The sequence below is a fragment of the Pristiophorus japonicus genome, chromosome 4 (genome assembly GCF_044704955.1).
Source record: "Pristiophorus japonicus isolate sPriJap1 chromosome 4, sPriJap1.hap1, whole genome shotgun sequence".
In the NCBI taxonomy this organism is placed as follows: Eukaryota; Metazoa; Chordata; class Chondrichthyes; family Pristiophoridae; genus Pristiophorus; species Pristiophorus japonicus.
The window spans coordinates 58,190,672-58,204,569 of NC_091980.1; the positions used below are offsets into that span (position 1 = coordinate 58,190,672).

At 42.6% G+C, this 13,898-nt stretch overlaps 1 protein-coding gene across 1 annotated transcript; it reads right to left on the bottom strand.

The window, feature by feature from the left end:
- Window positions 1-2,465: 2,465 nt before the first annotated feature.
- Window positions 2,466-9,715, bottom strand: LOC139262446 (TRAF-interacting protein with FHA domain-containing protein A-like). The gene is made up of 2 exons (XM_070877635.1): window positions 9,637-9,715; window positions 2,466-3,043 (listed from the first exon to the last, which is right to left on the bottom strand). The coding sequence occupies exons 1-2, from the start codon at window positions 9,713-9,715 to the stop codon at window positions 2,466-2,468; spliced, it is 657 nt and encodes a 218-aa protein (XP_070733736.1).
- Window positions 9,716-13,898: the final 4,183 nt, after the last annotated feature.

A 13,898-nucleotide genomic window follows, 5' to 3' on the forward strand; every position in this document is an offset into this window, starting at 1 on the left:
AACTGTGTCACCACCGATGTGCCCCTCTCAACATGAAATTCCGCACTGAAAATCTTACTCCCACCGCTTGGTGCCACCGACAGCTTTTTCTGCCAGTGCACTGTGCTTGCCGTTCTTGTAAAATGACAGTGTGGCTACCATTAAAGGGGAGGACCTACTGCCATGGCCGCCATCTTATATTTTTTGTTGGCCAACTGCCATGTCAGGCCAACAATTATGCCCCCGGGTTTGGCCGGACCACCAACAGGCAGCCTGGCACCCCGTCTTGGGTGCCAGGCTGCTGGCCCGGCCGAAACCCTCCTTGGTGGCCCAGTGGACTTAACTTAAAGAATCACAGAGCTCACTGCGGCCCTCCCCTTTAAGTGAGGGGAGAAACGTGGCGATGCGCCAGCATGATGATGTCATCAGCGCTACACTGATGAGTGACAGCAGTGGACATTCCGCCCGGCCCCCACTTTCACCCCTCTACTTACCGAATTTCCGCCCCCATTATGACTGACTTCCGAGTGCTCGAAAATAAAAGCCAAAGAGTAGAATTTCTTGCAATAGGCCACATCTATTGCTGCGGTATAAAGTCGAAATACGGTAGGTATGCCTCGTTTTCGGCGGGGGGCAATTTCAGCCCCCAGAACTGTTCGCAGTACTCCAAGTGTGGTCTAACCAAGGTTCTATACAAGTTTAACACATTCTCTCTGCTTTTCAATTCTATCCCTCTAGAAACGAACCCCAGTGCTTTACTTTTTTTTTTAAATGGCATTATTAACCTGCATTGTTACTTTTAGTGATTTGTGTATCTGTACCCATAGATCCTTCTGTTCCTCAACCCCATTTAGACACTAGTTTTCCAAGGAGTATGTGGCCTTCTTATTCTTCCTAACAAAATGTACTACTTCACACTAGTCTACATTGAAGTTAATTTGCCAATTACACGCCCATTCTGTAAGTTTATTAATGTCTTCCTGTATGTTGTCAGTCCCCCTCTATTTTAACTACACACCCCAATTTCGTGCCATGCACAAATTTTGAAATTGTACTTCCGATTTCCGAATCCAAATTATCTATGTAAATGGTCAACAAGAGGTCCCAGTATCGATCCTTATGGAACACCACTTCTCAATCTGAGTAACTATCTTTAACCTTTACTCTGTTACCCATTTTGGAGCCAGCTAAGCTACTTGTCCTGTGATTCCCCATGTTTTGACTTTATTTATTAGTCTACTATCAAAAGCTTTTTCGAAATCCAAATATATTCTGTCCACTGCATTAACCTTATCTACCGTTTCTGTTACTTCATATACTTGTATTGGAGGCTGTTCAGAGAAGGTTCACTAGATTGATTCTGGAAACGAGGGGGTTGACTTATGAAAATAGGTTGAGTAGATTGTGCCTATACACATTGGAGTTCAGAAGAATGAGAGGTAATCTTATTGAAACATATAAGATAATGAGGGGGCTCGACAAGGTGGATGCAGAGAGGATATTTCCACTCATAGGGAAAACTAAAACTAGGGGACATAGTCTCAGAATAAGGAGCCGCCCATTTAAAACTAAGATGAGGAGAAATTTCTTCTCTCAGAGGGTTGTAAATCTATGGAATTCTCTGCCCCAGAAAGCTGTGGAGGCTGGGTTATTGAATATATTTAAGGCGGAGATAGACAGGTTTTTGAGCGATAAGGGAGTAAAGGGTGATGGGGAGCGGGCAGGGAATTGGAGCCAAGCCCATGATCAGATCAGTCATGATCTTATGAATGGCGGAGCAGGCTCGAGGGGCCAAATGGCCTATTCCTGCTCCTATTTCTTATGTTCTTATGTTAATCGAAGAATTCAATGAATTTGGTTAAATATGACCTTTCTTTTTGGAATCCATGCTGACTACTCTATTATATTTTTAGAATCTAGATGTTTTTCTACTATATCTTTGAGCAAGGACTCCATTATCTTTCCTACCACCATTAAGCTAATTGGTTTATGGTTCTCTGGACTTGTTCTAGGTGCCTTTTTATATATAGCTATCACATCAGCTGTCGGCCAGTCATCTGGCACTATTCCCTTTTCTGATTAATTTTATATATATGTAATAGTATTAAATGTGTCTAATATATGAGCTATACATAAATTCCAGTAATATTAATAAAGTTGGTTATATTAAACTGCTCTTCTATACATATTTCCTTCAAACAGACATTCACCAAATTTCACATTAGAAATATCGTTTTAAACGATTTAAATTTATGTCCCTAATTATACCCATTTGTCTTATTTCAGACTTTACCTCTTTCATTTACTTTATAAGGTTCAATATCATAATTGGAATGCAACAATTTCAGCATTAAATTCAGATTTTTTTTCACACAACCATTCTTTCACAGGCTTTTGGAATGTCCATTCAAAATGCCTAATTGGGAGGCGAGCAAAGAAAAAAAAAGACTTCTGTAATAAAACAGAGAAAATGGTTGTGTATCTGGTTATGAACACATGTATTGGTCAAGATCGTCACCAACTTCCACCGGTTCCTGTGGTTTGTGCTGCCCATTCCAATCAGGAGTTTCAATCTGGGAATGGAATCTGGGGTATGTCTCCTGGCAAAATGCATGGGAGCTCTTCTTAATCACAACTGCAAACTCGGCCACTGTTTCACCTTCTTCTTGTTCCAGGTAAAATTGAAATTCAGTAAACTTGAGAATACATTTCAAAGGCAGCAGCTGCTTCTGTAAGTAGCCCAGTTCCTGGTCATTGGCATATAGTGAAAATCTGTCGCTCAGGTTTTTTATCTCAAACTGGAGTCCTGAATGGCCATCTGTGAGGAAAGCCTGAATCTGAAACTGCAACCTGGAAGCTCTTATGTGGTTTAGTTGGATATTACAAGTGTTCTTCCTACCAAAGGTCACCATCTCATGAGCTTTATATATCTGTTGCTCACTGAATTCGATATGCCTGAAAACATTTGATTCCTCTTCTTCTGGATGATATATATTGACGAAAAGGCATGGCACTTTTTCCTGCGTCTGATTATCACTGAGGTTGTCCATTTTCAATAGTTTTCCTAAAGGGTTAGTTTGAAAAAAATTAGTGTTGTAATTTTCATGAGGTTTATCCAGGTGGCACATTTAACCACTCCAACCCCAGGCCACCATCAACATATAGACAAAATATTTGCTGGGATTTAATAACCTTTAATCTAGGATTGAAAAGACAGATAGTAATTCCTTTGGTTTCATTGATTTAACCTTTCTAATAGCTGTGGTATAAGAGTACCTACTTACATTTCAGTGTGCACTCAACTGGTATCAACCTATCTGCAATCAAAGACTGTAAATAATTTTGACAACCCTCAAACACCCTTTCTGATTGTACATAGGTGCTTGCTGCATGCCTTGGGGCGCGGATGGTTAAGGCTGAGCACAGCTAATGTCAGCCGAGTTATCCTGTCAAGAGTCTAAAGCTCAGGAAAATAGGTACTGAATTTACACAACAGTATTTCAATTAGCCAAGTGACCTGGAATTGACTGTAAGACTAGAAAGATATCTTGTCTGTGTCACCAAAGAATGACTGAGTGATCAGATTATTGATATAATTAAATACAAAATATTTTGTATCTTCACATGTTAAGTAAGATAAGCATCTTATTGAAATGCAGCCAGAACATACTGATATTAGGCTCATTTCTGCAAATTCTGCATGAATAGGATTTCAAACAAATATTCCATGAAATGTTCTCTAGAATTTTACTAACAGCCTATGTAATGTAAAATGGGTCAGGAAGATTTTTTTCAAAGAGGTAATTTATTCCAATGTACAATAATCAAAATTCATTTTAGAGCAGATATTTCTGATGTGTTGTTCTAAAGAGATCTAGGAGCCATGCTCAAGTGAACATTTACAATTAGGAGTTTGGACTGTGGCTACAGGCAATTATATCATGGAGTATCACTGCCAACCTAATCCTATCTTTTCCCATCATCCAGTCACACACATTTTCCATCAGGGCTTAATGGACAATGATGAACAGCAGGAATGCTGACTGTTATTTTCTCTTTAGCTGAAAGACATTGAAGCCTATGGTATTGTATCGTCTCATCAGTATCCTGGTTGAGGTTGCTAAACCAACACAACAGGGATCTCTCTGGTTTATATAGTTCGATATTATAGGAACATAGGAACAGGAGTAGGCCATTTTGACTATGCTCCCTAGTCCTAGAATCCCTAACCAGCAGAAATAGTTTCTCTCTATCTACCCTATCTGTTACCCTTAACATCCTGAAAACTTTGATCAAATCATCCCTTAACCATCTAAATTCTAGGGAATACAATCCTAATTTGTGTAATCTCTCCTCATAATTTAACCCTTGGAGTTCAGGTATCATTCTGGTAAACCTATGCTGGACTCCTTCCTAGGCCTATATATACTTCCTACGGTGTGGTGCCCAGACTGCTCACAGTACTCCAGGTGTGGTCTAACCAGGGCTTTGTACAGCTGCAGCATAGCTTCTACCCACTTGTATTCTAGTCCTCTAGATATAAAGGCCAGCATTCCATTTGCCTTTTTGTTTTATTTCTGTACATGTTCATTACATTTTAATGATCTATGTACCTGGATCCCCAAATCTCTTTGAACCGCCACTGTTTTTAGCTTTTCACCATTTAGAAAGTCTCCGGTTCTATCCGTTTTAGGTCCAAAGTGGATGACCTCACGTTGGCCTACATTGAAATCCATTTGCCACAGTTTTGCCTATTCACTTAATCTATCAATATCCCTTTGTAATGTTATGCTTTCATCTACACTGCTTACAGTGCCACCTATCTTTGTGTCATTGCCAAATTTGGATACGTAGCTTTCTATGCCATCATCTAAGTTGTTAATAAATACTCTGAAAAGTTGAGGTCCCAACACAGATCCCTACAGGACACCACTAGTCGCATCCTGCCAATTAGAGTATCTGTCCATTATCCCTACTCTCTGTCTCCTGCCGCTCAGCCAATTTCCTAACCAGGTCAATCATTTCATTCAATTTCATGGACTTCAACCTTAGTTAGAAGTCTCTTATGAGGGATTTTATCAAATGCCTTCTGAAAGTCCATATAAATAACATCCATAGACATTCTCCTGCCCACTACTTTAGTCACCTCCTCAAAAAATTCTAATAGGTTTGTCAGTTATGACCTTCCTTTCATAAATCCATGCTGGCTCTCTTTGATCAGTTGAAAATTTTCAAGATGTTCAGTCACCCTATCCTTAATTATAGACTCTAGTAATTTCCCAAAACAGATGTTTGGCTAACAGGTCTGTAATTCCCTGATTTCCCTCTCTCACCTTCCTTAAATAGCAGAGTGACATGCACAAAGGAACGGTTCCTGAATCGAGAGAGCTTTGCAAATGCCCTAATTATAATCTTCCAAAGTGCTCACCTACTTCCTTTAAAACCCTGGGATGGAAATGATTTGGTCCTGGGGATTTGTCACTCTTTGATGCAATTATTTTCATCATTATTGTTATTTTATTGACATTAATTTTATTGACTCCCCGTGCCTGATTCAATATTAGTTTCCTTCAGATTTCCAGCATGCCATCCTCTTCCTATACTGTAAATACCGAAGCAAATTAATTACTTAACATGCCTACCATTTCCTTATCATTGACAATATTACCAATATCAGTTTTCAACAGCCCAACATAACTCCTGACCACCCTCTTTTTCCTAATATAACGGTAAAAAAAAATTGACATGATTTTGATATCCCTTGCAAGTTTCTTTTCATACTCCTTTTTGTAGCTCTTACTATCTGTTTTGTGACCCTTTGCTGTTCTTTCTATCTTTCCCATTCACCAGGATCTGTACTATATTTTGCATTTTTGTATGCTTTTTCTTTTATTTTAATGCTGTCTCTTACCTCTTTAGTCATTCATGGCTTTTTTTTTGGCAACTGGAGCTCTTGCCCCTCAGGGTATAAACTGGTTCTGGATCACATTCAATTACTTTTTGAACATCTCCCACTGATATTCTGTTGTTTTCTCCAGCAACAGATTTGCCCAGTTTACTGTGGACAGTCTCTCTCATCCCATTGGAAGTCAGCCTTACCCAAATCTAAAATTTTAATAGCCGTTTTGCGTTTCCCCTTTCAAACATTTTTTTTTAATCCATTCATGGGATGTGAGCATCTCTGGCAAGGTCAGCATTTATTGCATATCCATAATTGCCCTTGAGAAGGTAGTGATGAACCACCTTCTTGAACCGCTGCAGTCCGTGTGGTGAAGTTACTCCCACAGTGCTGTTACGGAGGGAGTTCCAGGATCTTACCCAGACGATGAACAGCGATATTCTTCCCAGTCAGGATGGTGTGCAACTTAGAGGGGAACTTGCAGGTAATGTTGTTCCCATATGCCTACTGCCCTTGTCCTTCTAGGTGGTAGAGGTCGCAGGTTACGGAGGTGCTGCCACCGAAGCCTTGACGAGTTGCTGCAGTGCATTTTGTAGATGGTACACACTGCAGCCACGGTGCACCAGTGGTGGAGGGAGTGAATGTTTAAGGTGGTGGATGGGGTGCCAATCAAGCAGGCTGCTTTCTCCTGGATGGTGTCGAGCTCATTGAGTTGTTGGAGCTGCACTCATCCAAGCAAGTGGAGAGTGTTCCATCACACTCGTGATTTGTGCCTTGTAGATGGTGGACAGGCTTTGGGAGTGAGGTGAGTACCCGGCCTCTGACGTGTTCTTGTTGCCACAGTATTTATGTGGCTGGTCCAGTTAAGTTTCTGGTCAATGGTGACCCCCAGGAATGTGATGGTGGAGGATTCGGCGATGGTAATGCCGTTGAATGTCAAGGGGCTGTGGTTAGACTCTCGCTTTTTGAAGATTATGATTGCTTGGCACTTGTGTGGCGCGAATGATACTTGCCACTTATTAGCCCAAGCATGAATGTCATCCACGTCTTGCTGCATGTGGGCATGGAGTGCTTCATTGGAGTTGCAAATGGCACTGAACACTGTGCAATCATCAGTGAACATCCCCACTTCTAACCTTAAGATGGAGGACAGGTCATTGATGAAGCAGTTGAAGAGGGCTAGCACACCTCCCTGAGGAACTCCTGCAAAGATGTCCTGGGGCTGGGATGATTGACCTCCAACCACAACCTTCTTCCTTTGTGTTAGGTATGACTCCAGCCAGTGGAGTTGATTCCTATTGACTTCAGTTTTACCAGGGCTCCTTGGTGTCACACTCGATCAAATGCTGCCTTGGTGTCAAGGGCAGTCACTCTCACCTCACCTCTGGAATTTAGCTCTTTTGTCTGTGTTTGGACTAAGGCTGTAATGAGGTCTGGAGCCAAGTGGTCCTGGCGGAACCCAAACTGAGCATCGGTGAGCAGGTTATTGGTAAGTGCCGCTTGATAGCACTGTCGACGACATCTTCCATCACTTTGCTGATGATTGACAGTAGACTGGTGGGGCAGTAATTGGTCAGATTGGATTTGCCCTGCTTTTTGTGGGCAGGACATACCTGGGCAGTTTTCCACATTGTCAGATAAATGCCAGTGCTGTAGCAGTACTGGAGTATCTTGGCTACAGGCACGGCTAGTTCTGGAGCACAAGTCTTTAGCACGACAGCTGGGATGTTGTCAGGGCCCATTCCATTTGTTGTATCCAGTGCGCTCAGCCATTTCTTGATATCATGTGGAATGAATCAAATTGGCTGCAAACTGGCTTCTGTGATGGCGGGGATCTCAGGAGGAAGCCCGTATGGATCATCTACTTGGCACTTCTGGCTGAAAATGGTTGCGAACGCTTCAGCCTTGTCTTTTGCAGTCACCTGCTGGGCTCCGCCATAATTGAGATTGGGGTTATTGCTCGAGCCTCCTCCCATTAGTTGTTTAATGGTACACCACTATTTACGACCGGATGTGGCAGGACTGCAGAGCTTTGATCTGATCCATTGATTGGGGGATCGCTTAGCTCTGCGTATAGCATGCTGCGGAGCATGCATATAATCCTGTGTGGCAGCTTCCCCAGGTTGGCACCTCATTTTTAGGTATGCCTGATGCTGCTCCTGGCATGCTCTTCTGCACTCCTTCTTGAACAAGGGTTGGTCCCCTGGCTTAACTGTGGTGGTAGAGTGAGGGATACGCTGGGCCATGAGGTTACAGATTGCGGTGGAATACAATTCTGCTGCTGCTGATGGACCACAGTGCCTCATGGATGTCCAGTTTTGAGCTGCTAGATCTGTTCTGAATCTATCCCATTTAGCACGGTGGTAGTGTCACACAACACAATGGAGGATGCCCTCAGTGTGAAGACGGGACTTCTTCTCCACAATAACTGTGTGATGGTCACTGCTACCAATGTGTCATGGACAGATGCATCTGTGACAGGTAGATTGGTGAGGATGAGGTCAAGTTGAACTCAATCATGTTATAATCGCTATTAAATAAGTGTTCATGCACCATTAGGCTGTTAACTAAATCTCAAAGTATATACCTGCGAGTAAATGTGCCACAACTTAACCAAGTACACCTTGAGAAAAATTCTGGAAGATCAAAAAGTGTAACTGTTTGATACACATCATAAAACAAAGAGAAACAAAGGAAAGCATAATACTCATTGCAATATTTATATTTTGCCTTCACAAACCTTCCTTAATAATGACAAGTCACTTACTCTAATTTATAATACTAATACTCTTCCCAAGACCCTGTAGATAAATTATAATTTATATTTAACTTTGCCACCCTGAACCAAATAATCTTTCCTTAATTTTTTCCAGTGACCTAGATTTGATATTTGATTTAACATGTAAACTTGTAGCAGCAGATTAGGAAATGCATGAGACATCTGACTGTGTTCATTCATAGAATCATGGAAATTTACAGCACAGAAGCCATTTGGCCCATCGTGTTTGTGCCGGCCAATATAGAACTATCCAGCCTAATTCCACTTTCCAGCTCTTCGTCTGTAGCCTTGTAAGTTACGGCCCTTCAAATGCATAACCAATTACTTTTTAAATGCTATGAGGGTTTCTGCCTCTACTATCCTTTCAAGCAGTGGGTTCCAGACACCCACCACCCTCTGGGTGAAAGATTTCTCCTCAAATCTCCTCTATACCTCCTACCACTTACTTTAAATCTATGTCCCCTGGTTATTGACCCCTCTGCTAAGGGGATAGGGCCTTCCTATCCACTCTATCTAGGCCACTCATAATTTTATACACCTCAATTAGATCTCCCCTCAGCCTCCTCTGTTCCAAAGAAAACCTCAGCCTATCCAATCTGTTCTCATAGCTAAAATTCTCCAGTCCAGTCCTCGTAAATCTCTGTACTCTCTCTAGGGCAATCACATCCTTTCTGTAATGTGGTGATGAGAACTGCACGCAGTACTCTAGCTTTCGCCTAACTAGTGTTTTATACAATTCAAGCATAACTTCCTTGCTTTTATATTCTATACCTCGGCTGATAAAGGCAAGTATCCCGCATGCTATCTTAACCACCTTATCTACCTGTCCTGCTACCTTCAGGGATCTGTAGACATGCACTCCAAGGTCCCTCTGTTCCTCTACACTTCTCAGTGTCCAAATTAATTATCTCGCACTTCTCCGGATTGAATTCCATTTGCTACTGTTCCTGTTCTGCACATCTGACCAGTCCATTAATACCTTCCTGCAGTCTACTGCTTTCTTCTTCATTATCAACCACACGGCCAATGTTTGCATCATCTGCAGACTTCTTAATCATACCTCCTACATTCAGGTCCAAATCATTGATATATATCACAAAAGGCAGGGGACCTGGTAATGAACCCTGCGGAACACCACTGGATACAGCCTTCCAGTCACAAAAACCATTACCATTTGCTTCCTGCCTCTGAGCCAATCTTAGATCCAACTTGCCACTTTGCCTTGGATCCCATGGGCTTTTACTTTTGTGACCAGTCTGACACGCGGACCTTATCAAAAGCCTTGCTAAAATCCATATAGACTACATCAAATGCACTACCCGCATCGATCCTCCTTGTTATCTCCTCAAAAAATTAAATCAAGTTAGTCAGACATGACCTTCCCTTAACAAATCCATGCTGACTGTCCTTGATTAATCCGTGTCTTTCAAAATGAAGATTTATCCTGTCCCTCAGAGATTTTTCCAATCATTTTCCCACCACTGATGTTAGGTTGACTGGTTTATAATGACTCTTTCTATCCCTTTCTCCCTTTTTAAACAACAATACAACATTTGCAGTCCTCTGGATTGTAAAATGATGGAAGAACTCTGCTATTTCCTCTCTTACTTTTCTTAACAGCCTGGGATACTTTTCATCCGGGCCTGGGGATGTATCCACTTTCAAAGATACTAATCCCCTTAATACTTCTTCTCTCACTCTGCTTATTTCATTTAATATGTCACACTCCTTCTCCCTGATTGCAATGTCTATATCGTCCCTCTCTTTTTTTGAAAACAGACACAAACTGTTCATTAAGAATCATACCCACATCTTCTGCCTCCACACACAGGTTACCTTTATGGTCCCTAAGAGGCCCCACTCTTCCTTTAGTTATCCTCTTGCTCTTAATGTATTTATAAAACATTTTTGGGTTTTCCTTGAATTTACTTGCCAATATTTTTTCATGTCCTCTCTTTGCTTTCCTAATTTTCTTTTTAATTTTACCCCTGCACTTCCTGTACTCCTCCAGGGTTTCTGCAGTATGGAGCCCTCAGTATCTGCAGCAGAAGCTTCCTTTTTTTTGTTTATCCTACCCTGTAAGCCCCTTGACATCCAGGGGGCTCTAGATTTGTTTGTTCAACCCTTTTTCTTTAAGGGGACATACTTTCTGTGAACCATTACTATCTTCTCCTTGAATTGTGTCAGCTGTGGCTCAGTTGGTAGCACACTTGCCTGAGTCAGTAAGTTGTGGGTTTAAGTCCCACTCCAGAGACTTGAACACGTAAAAACATCTAGGCTGACACTCCAGTGCAGTGCTGAGGGAATGCTGCACTTTTGGAAGTGCCGTCTTTCGGATGGGGCGTTAAACCATGGTCCCGTCTGCTCTCTCAAGTGGATGTAAAAGATTCCATGGCACTATTTCGAAGCAGAGTAGGGAAGTTATCCCTGGTGTCCTGGCCAATATTTATCCCTCAATCAACATAACAAAAACTGATTATCTGGTCATTATCACATTGCTGTTTGTGGGAGCTTGCTTGTGCACATATTGGCTGCTGCGTTTCCTACATTATAACAGTGACTACACTCCAGAAAGTACTTCATTGGCTGTAAAGCGCTTGAAACATCTAGTGGTCGTGAAAGGTGCTATATAAATCCAAGACTTTCTTTTATTGGACTGACACTTCAAGTAGATATTTTCAGTCCACGTTGGCTAAATCACATCTCAGTTTAGTAAAATTAGCTTTTCCCCAGTTGAGAATTTGTATTGCTGGTCTATCTTTGTCCTTTTCCATAACTACCCTAGATCTAACTGAATAATGATCACTACCACCAAAATGCTCTCCCACTGATACCCCTTTCATCTGCCCAGCTTCATTCCCTAAAACTAAGCCAGAACCATCCCCTCTCTTATTGGGCTTGCTAGACTGGCTAAAAAAATTCTCCTGAATCACTTTAAGAAATCTGCTCCCTCAATACCTTTCACAATAATTCTATCCCAGTTAATATTAAAGTAGTTGAAATCCCCTATTATTACTGCCCTTTTGTTTTTGCACTTCTCAGAAATTTGCCTGCATATTTGCTCTTTTTTCTCCCTCTGACTGTTTGGGGGTCTATAGTACACTCCCAGCAATGTGATTGCCCCTTTTTTGTTCTTCAGTTCAACCCATATGGCCTCATTTGATGATACTTCTAACATATCATCCCTCCTCACAGTTGTAATTGTGTCTTAAATCACTATTGGAACCCACTCTCCTTTTTATCCCCCTCTCTGTCCCGTCTGAAAACCCTGTAACCAGGAATGTCGAGCTGCCATTCCTGTCCTTCTATCAGCCATATCTCATTAATAGCTATAATATCATACTCCCATGTGTCAATCTGTGCTCTCAGCTCATCTGCCTTATTTCCTATACTCCTTGCATTGAAGTGTATAACATTTAGCACTGCCAAACTCCCTTGCTGTCTATTTTCTAGCCTTTGTTTCCTCTGCCACCCAAACTCGCGTACTAATTTTCTGCCTTCCATTTCAAGCTTTTCTTCTCTGCCTTCTGAATTTACTCTCAGGTTCCCATCCCTCTGTAAAGCTAGTTTAAACCCTCCCTTACAGCACAAGCAAACGCCCCCCAGCGAGGAGATTGGTCCCGGCCCTGTTGAGCTGCAACCTGTCTGACTTGTACAGGTCCCACCTCCCCGAGAAGCGGTCCCAATGCCTCAGGTAATCGAAAGCCCTCCCTCCTGCACCATCTCTTCAGCCACGCATTCATGTGCTCTATCCTCCTATTTCTGTACTCACTCTCATGTGGCTCCGGGAGTAGTCCGGAATTACTACCTTTGAGGTCCTGCTTTTTAATCTCTTACCTAGCTCACTAAAATCTGCCTGCAAGACCTCATCCCTCTTTCTATCTATATCATTGGTGCCGATATGGACCATGACCTCTGGCTGTTCACCCTCCCCCCTCAGAATGTCCTGCAGCCATTCAGTGACATTCTTGACTGTGGCACCAGGGAGGCAACATACCATCCTGGAGTCACGTCTGTGACCACAGAAGCGCCTGTCTGTTTCTCTAATTATCAAATCCCCTACCACTATTGCTCTTCTACTCTCCTTCCTCTGCCCCGATGGAGCTGAGCCACCCATGGTGATATATCCTTACTATACAGTATAAATGCACACGAGGCCCATACTTGAGAGAAAGTCACTCTGTGACCAGTTACCTTTATTACCAAGACCTCAAGACACTGAAGGTGGGCAGAGCTTCCCCTTTTATACCTGCAAGTCCAGGTTAGGAGTGTCTCCCACAAGTTCGCCCCCCTGTGGTCAATGTTCTCAAGGTGTATAACTTAGGTCAGCTAAGACATGGGTTACAATGATAGTTGAATACATGACATCACCTCCCCCCCAAAGTCTTATTGGGATAACAGGTTAAGTCTCTCTGGTGGTTTACGCTCTCTTGTAGAGCGCCTGAGTTGGGGCTCCGGTTGTTGGGCGCTGGCCTGAGTGTCTGCTGTTTGCGGTGCCTCGGGCCTGTTCGGATTGCTCACAGTGATTGGGCTCTCCTCCACTTGGTTCCGGTGTTCGGTCACCTGTGGTGGAGTAAACTCGACATCGTGTTCTTCCTCTGCATCTTCGATGGGGTTGCTGAACCTCTTTTTAGTTTGATCCACGTGTTTGCGGCAGATTTGTCCATTGGTAAGTTTAATGAACAAAACCTTATTCCCCTCTTTGGCAATCACAGTGCCTGCAAGCTATTTGGGCTCTGCAGTGTAATTATGGACAAAAACAGGGTCATTGACATCAATACATCACGCCCTCACATTCCTGTCATGGTAGTCACATTGTGATTGAAGCCTGCTCTCGACAATTTCTTTTATAGTAGGATGTATAAGGGATAAACTGGTTTTGAGCGTTCTTTTCATTAGCAGCTCTGCAGGTGGAACTCCTGTGAGCGAGTGTAGTCGGGGTCTATTGGCCAACAGGAGGCGTGATAAGCGGCTTTGTAGGGAACCCCCTTGGATTCTGAGCATCCCCTGTTTGATTATCTGCACTTCTCGTTCCACCTCGCCATTTGAGGCTGGCTTGAACGGTGCTGTTCTGACATGGTTGATTCCATTGCCTGCCATGAAGTCCTGGAATTCAGTGCTTATGAAGCACGGGCCATTGTCGCTGACCAAGACGTCCGGTAGACCATGGGGTGTGAACATTGCCCGTAGACTTTCTACCGTGGCAGAGGATGTGCTTGAATTTAAAATGGCACACTCAAT

Coding starts and splice junctions, on each gene's coding strand:
- LOC139262446 (XM_070877635.1), bottom strand. CDS start 9,715: ATGATTAAGAAGTCTGCAGATGATGCAAACATTGGCCGTGTGGTTGAT. Junction 3,044..9,636: donor AAGCAGTAGACTGCAGGAAG/GTATTAATGGAC, acceptor CTAACCCTTTAG/GAAAACTATTGAAAATGGAC.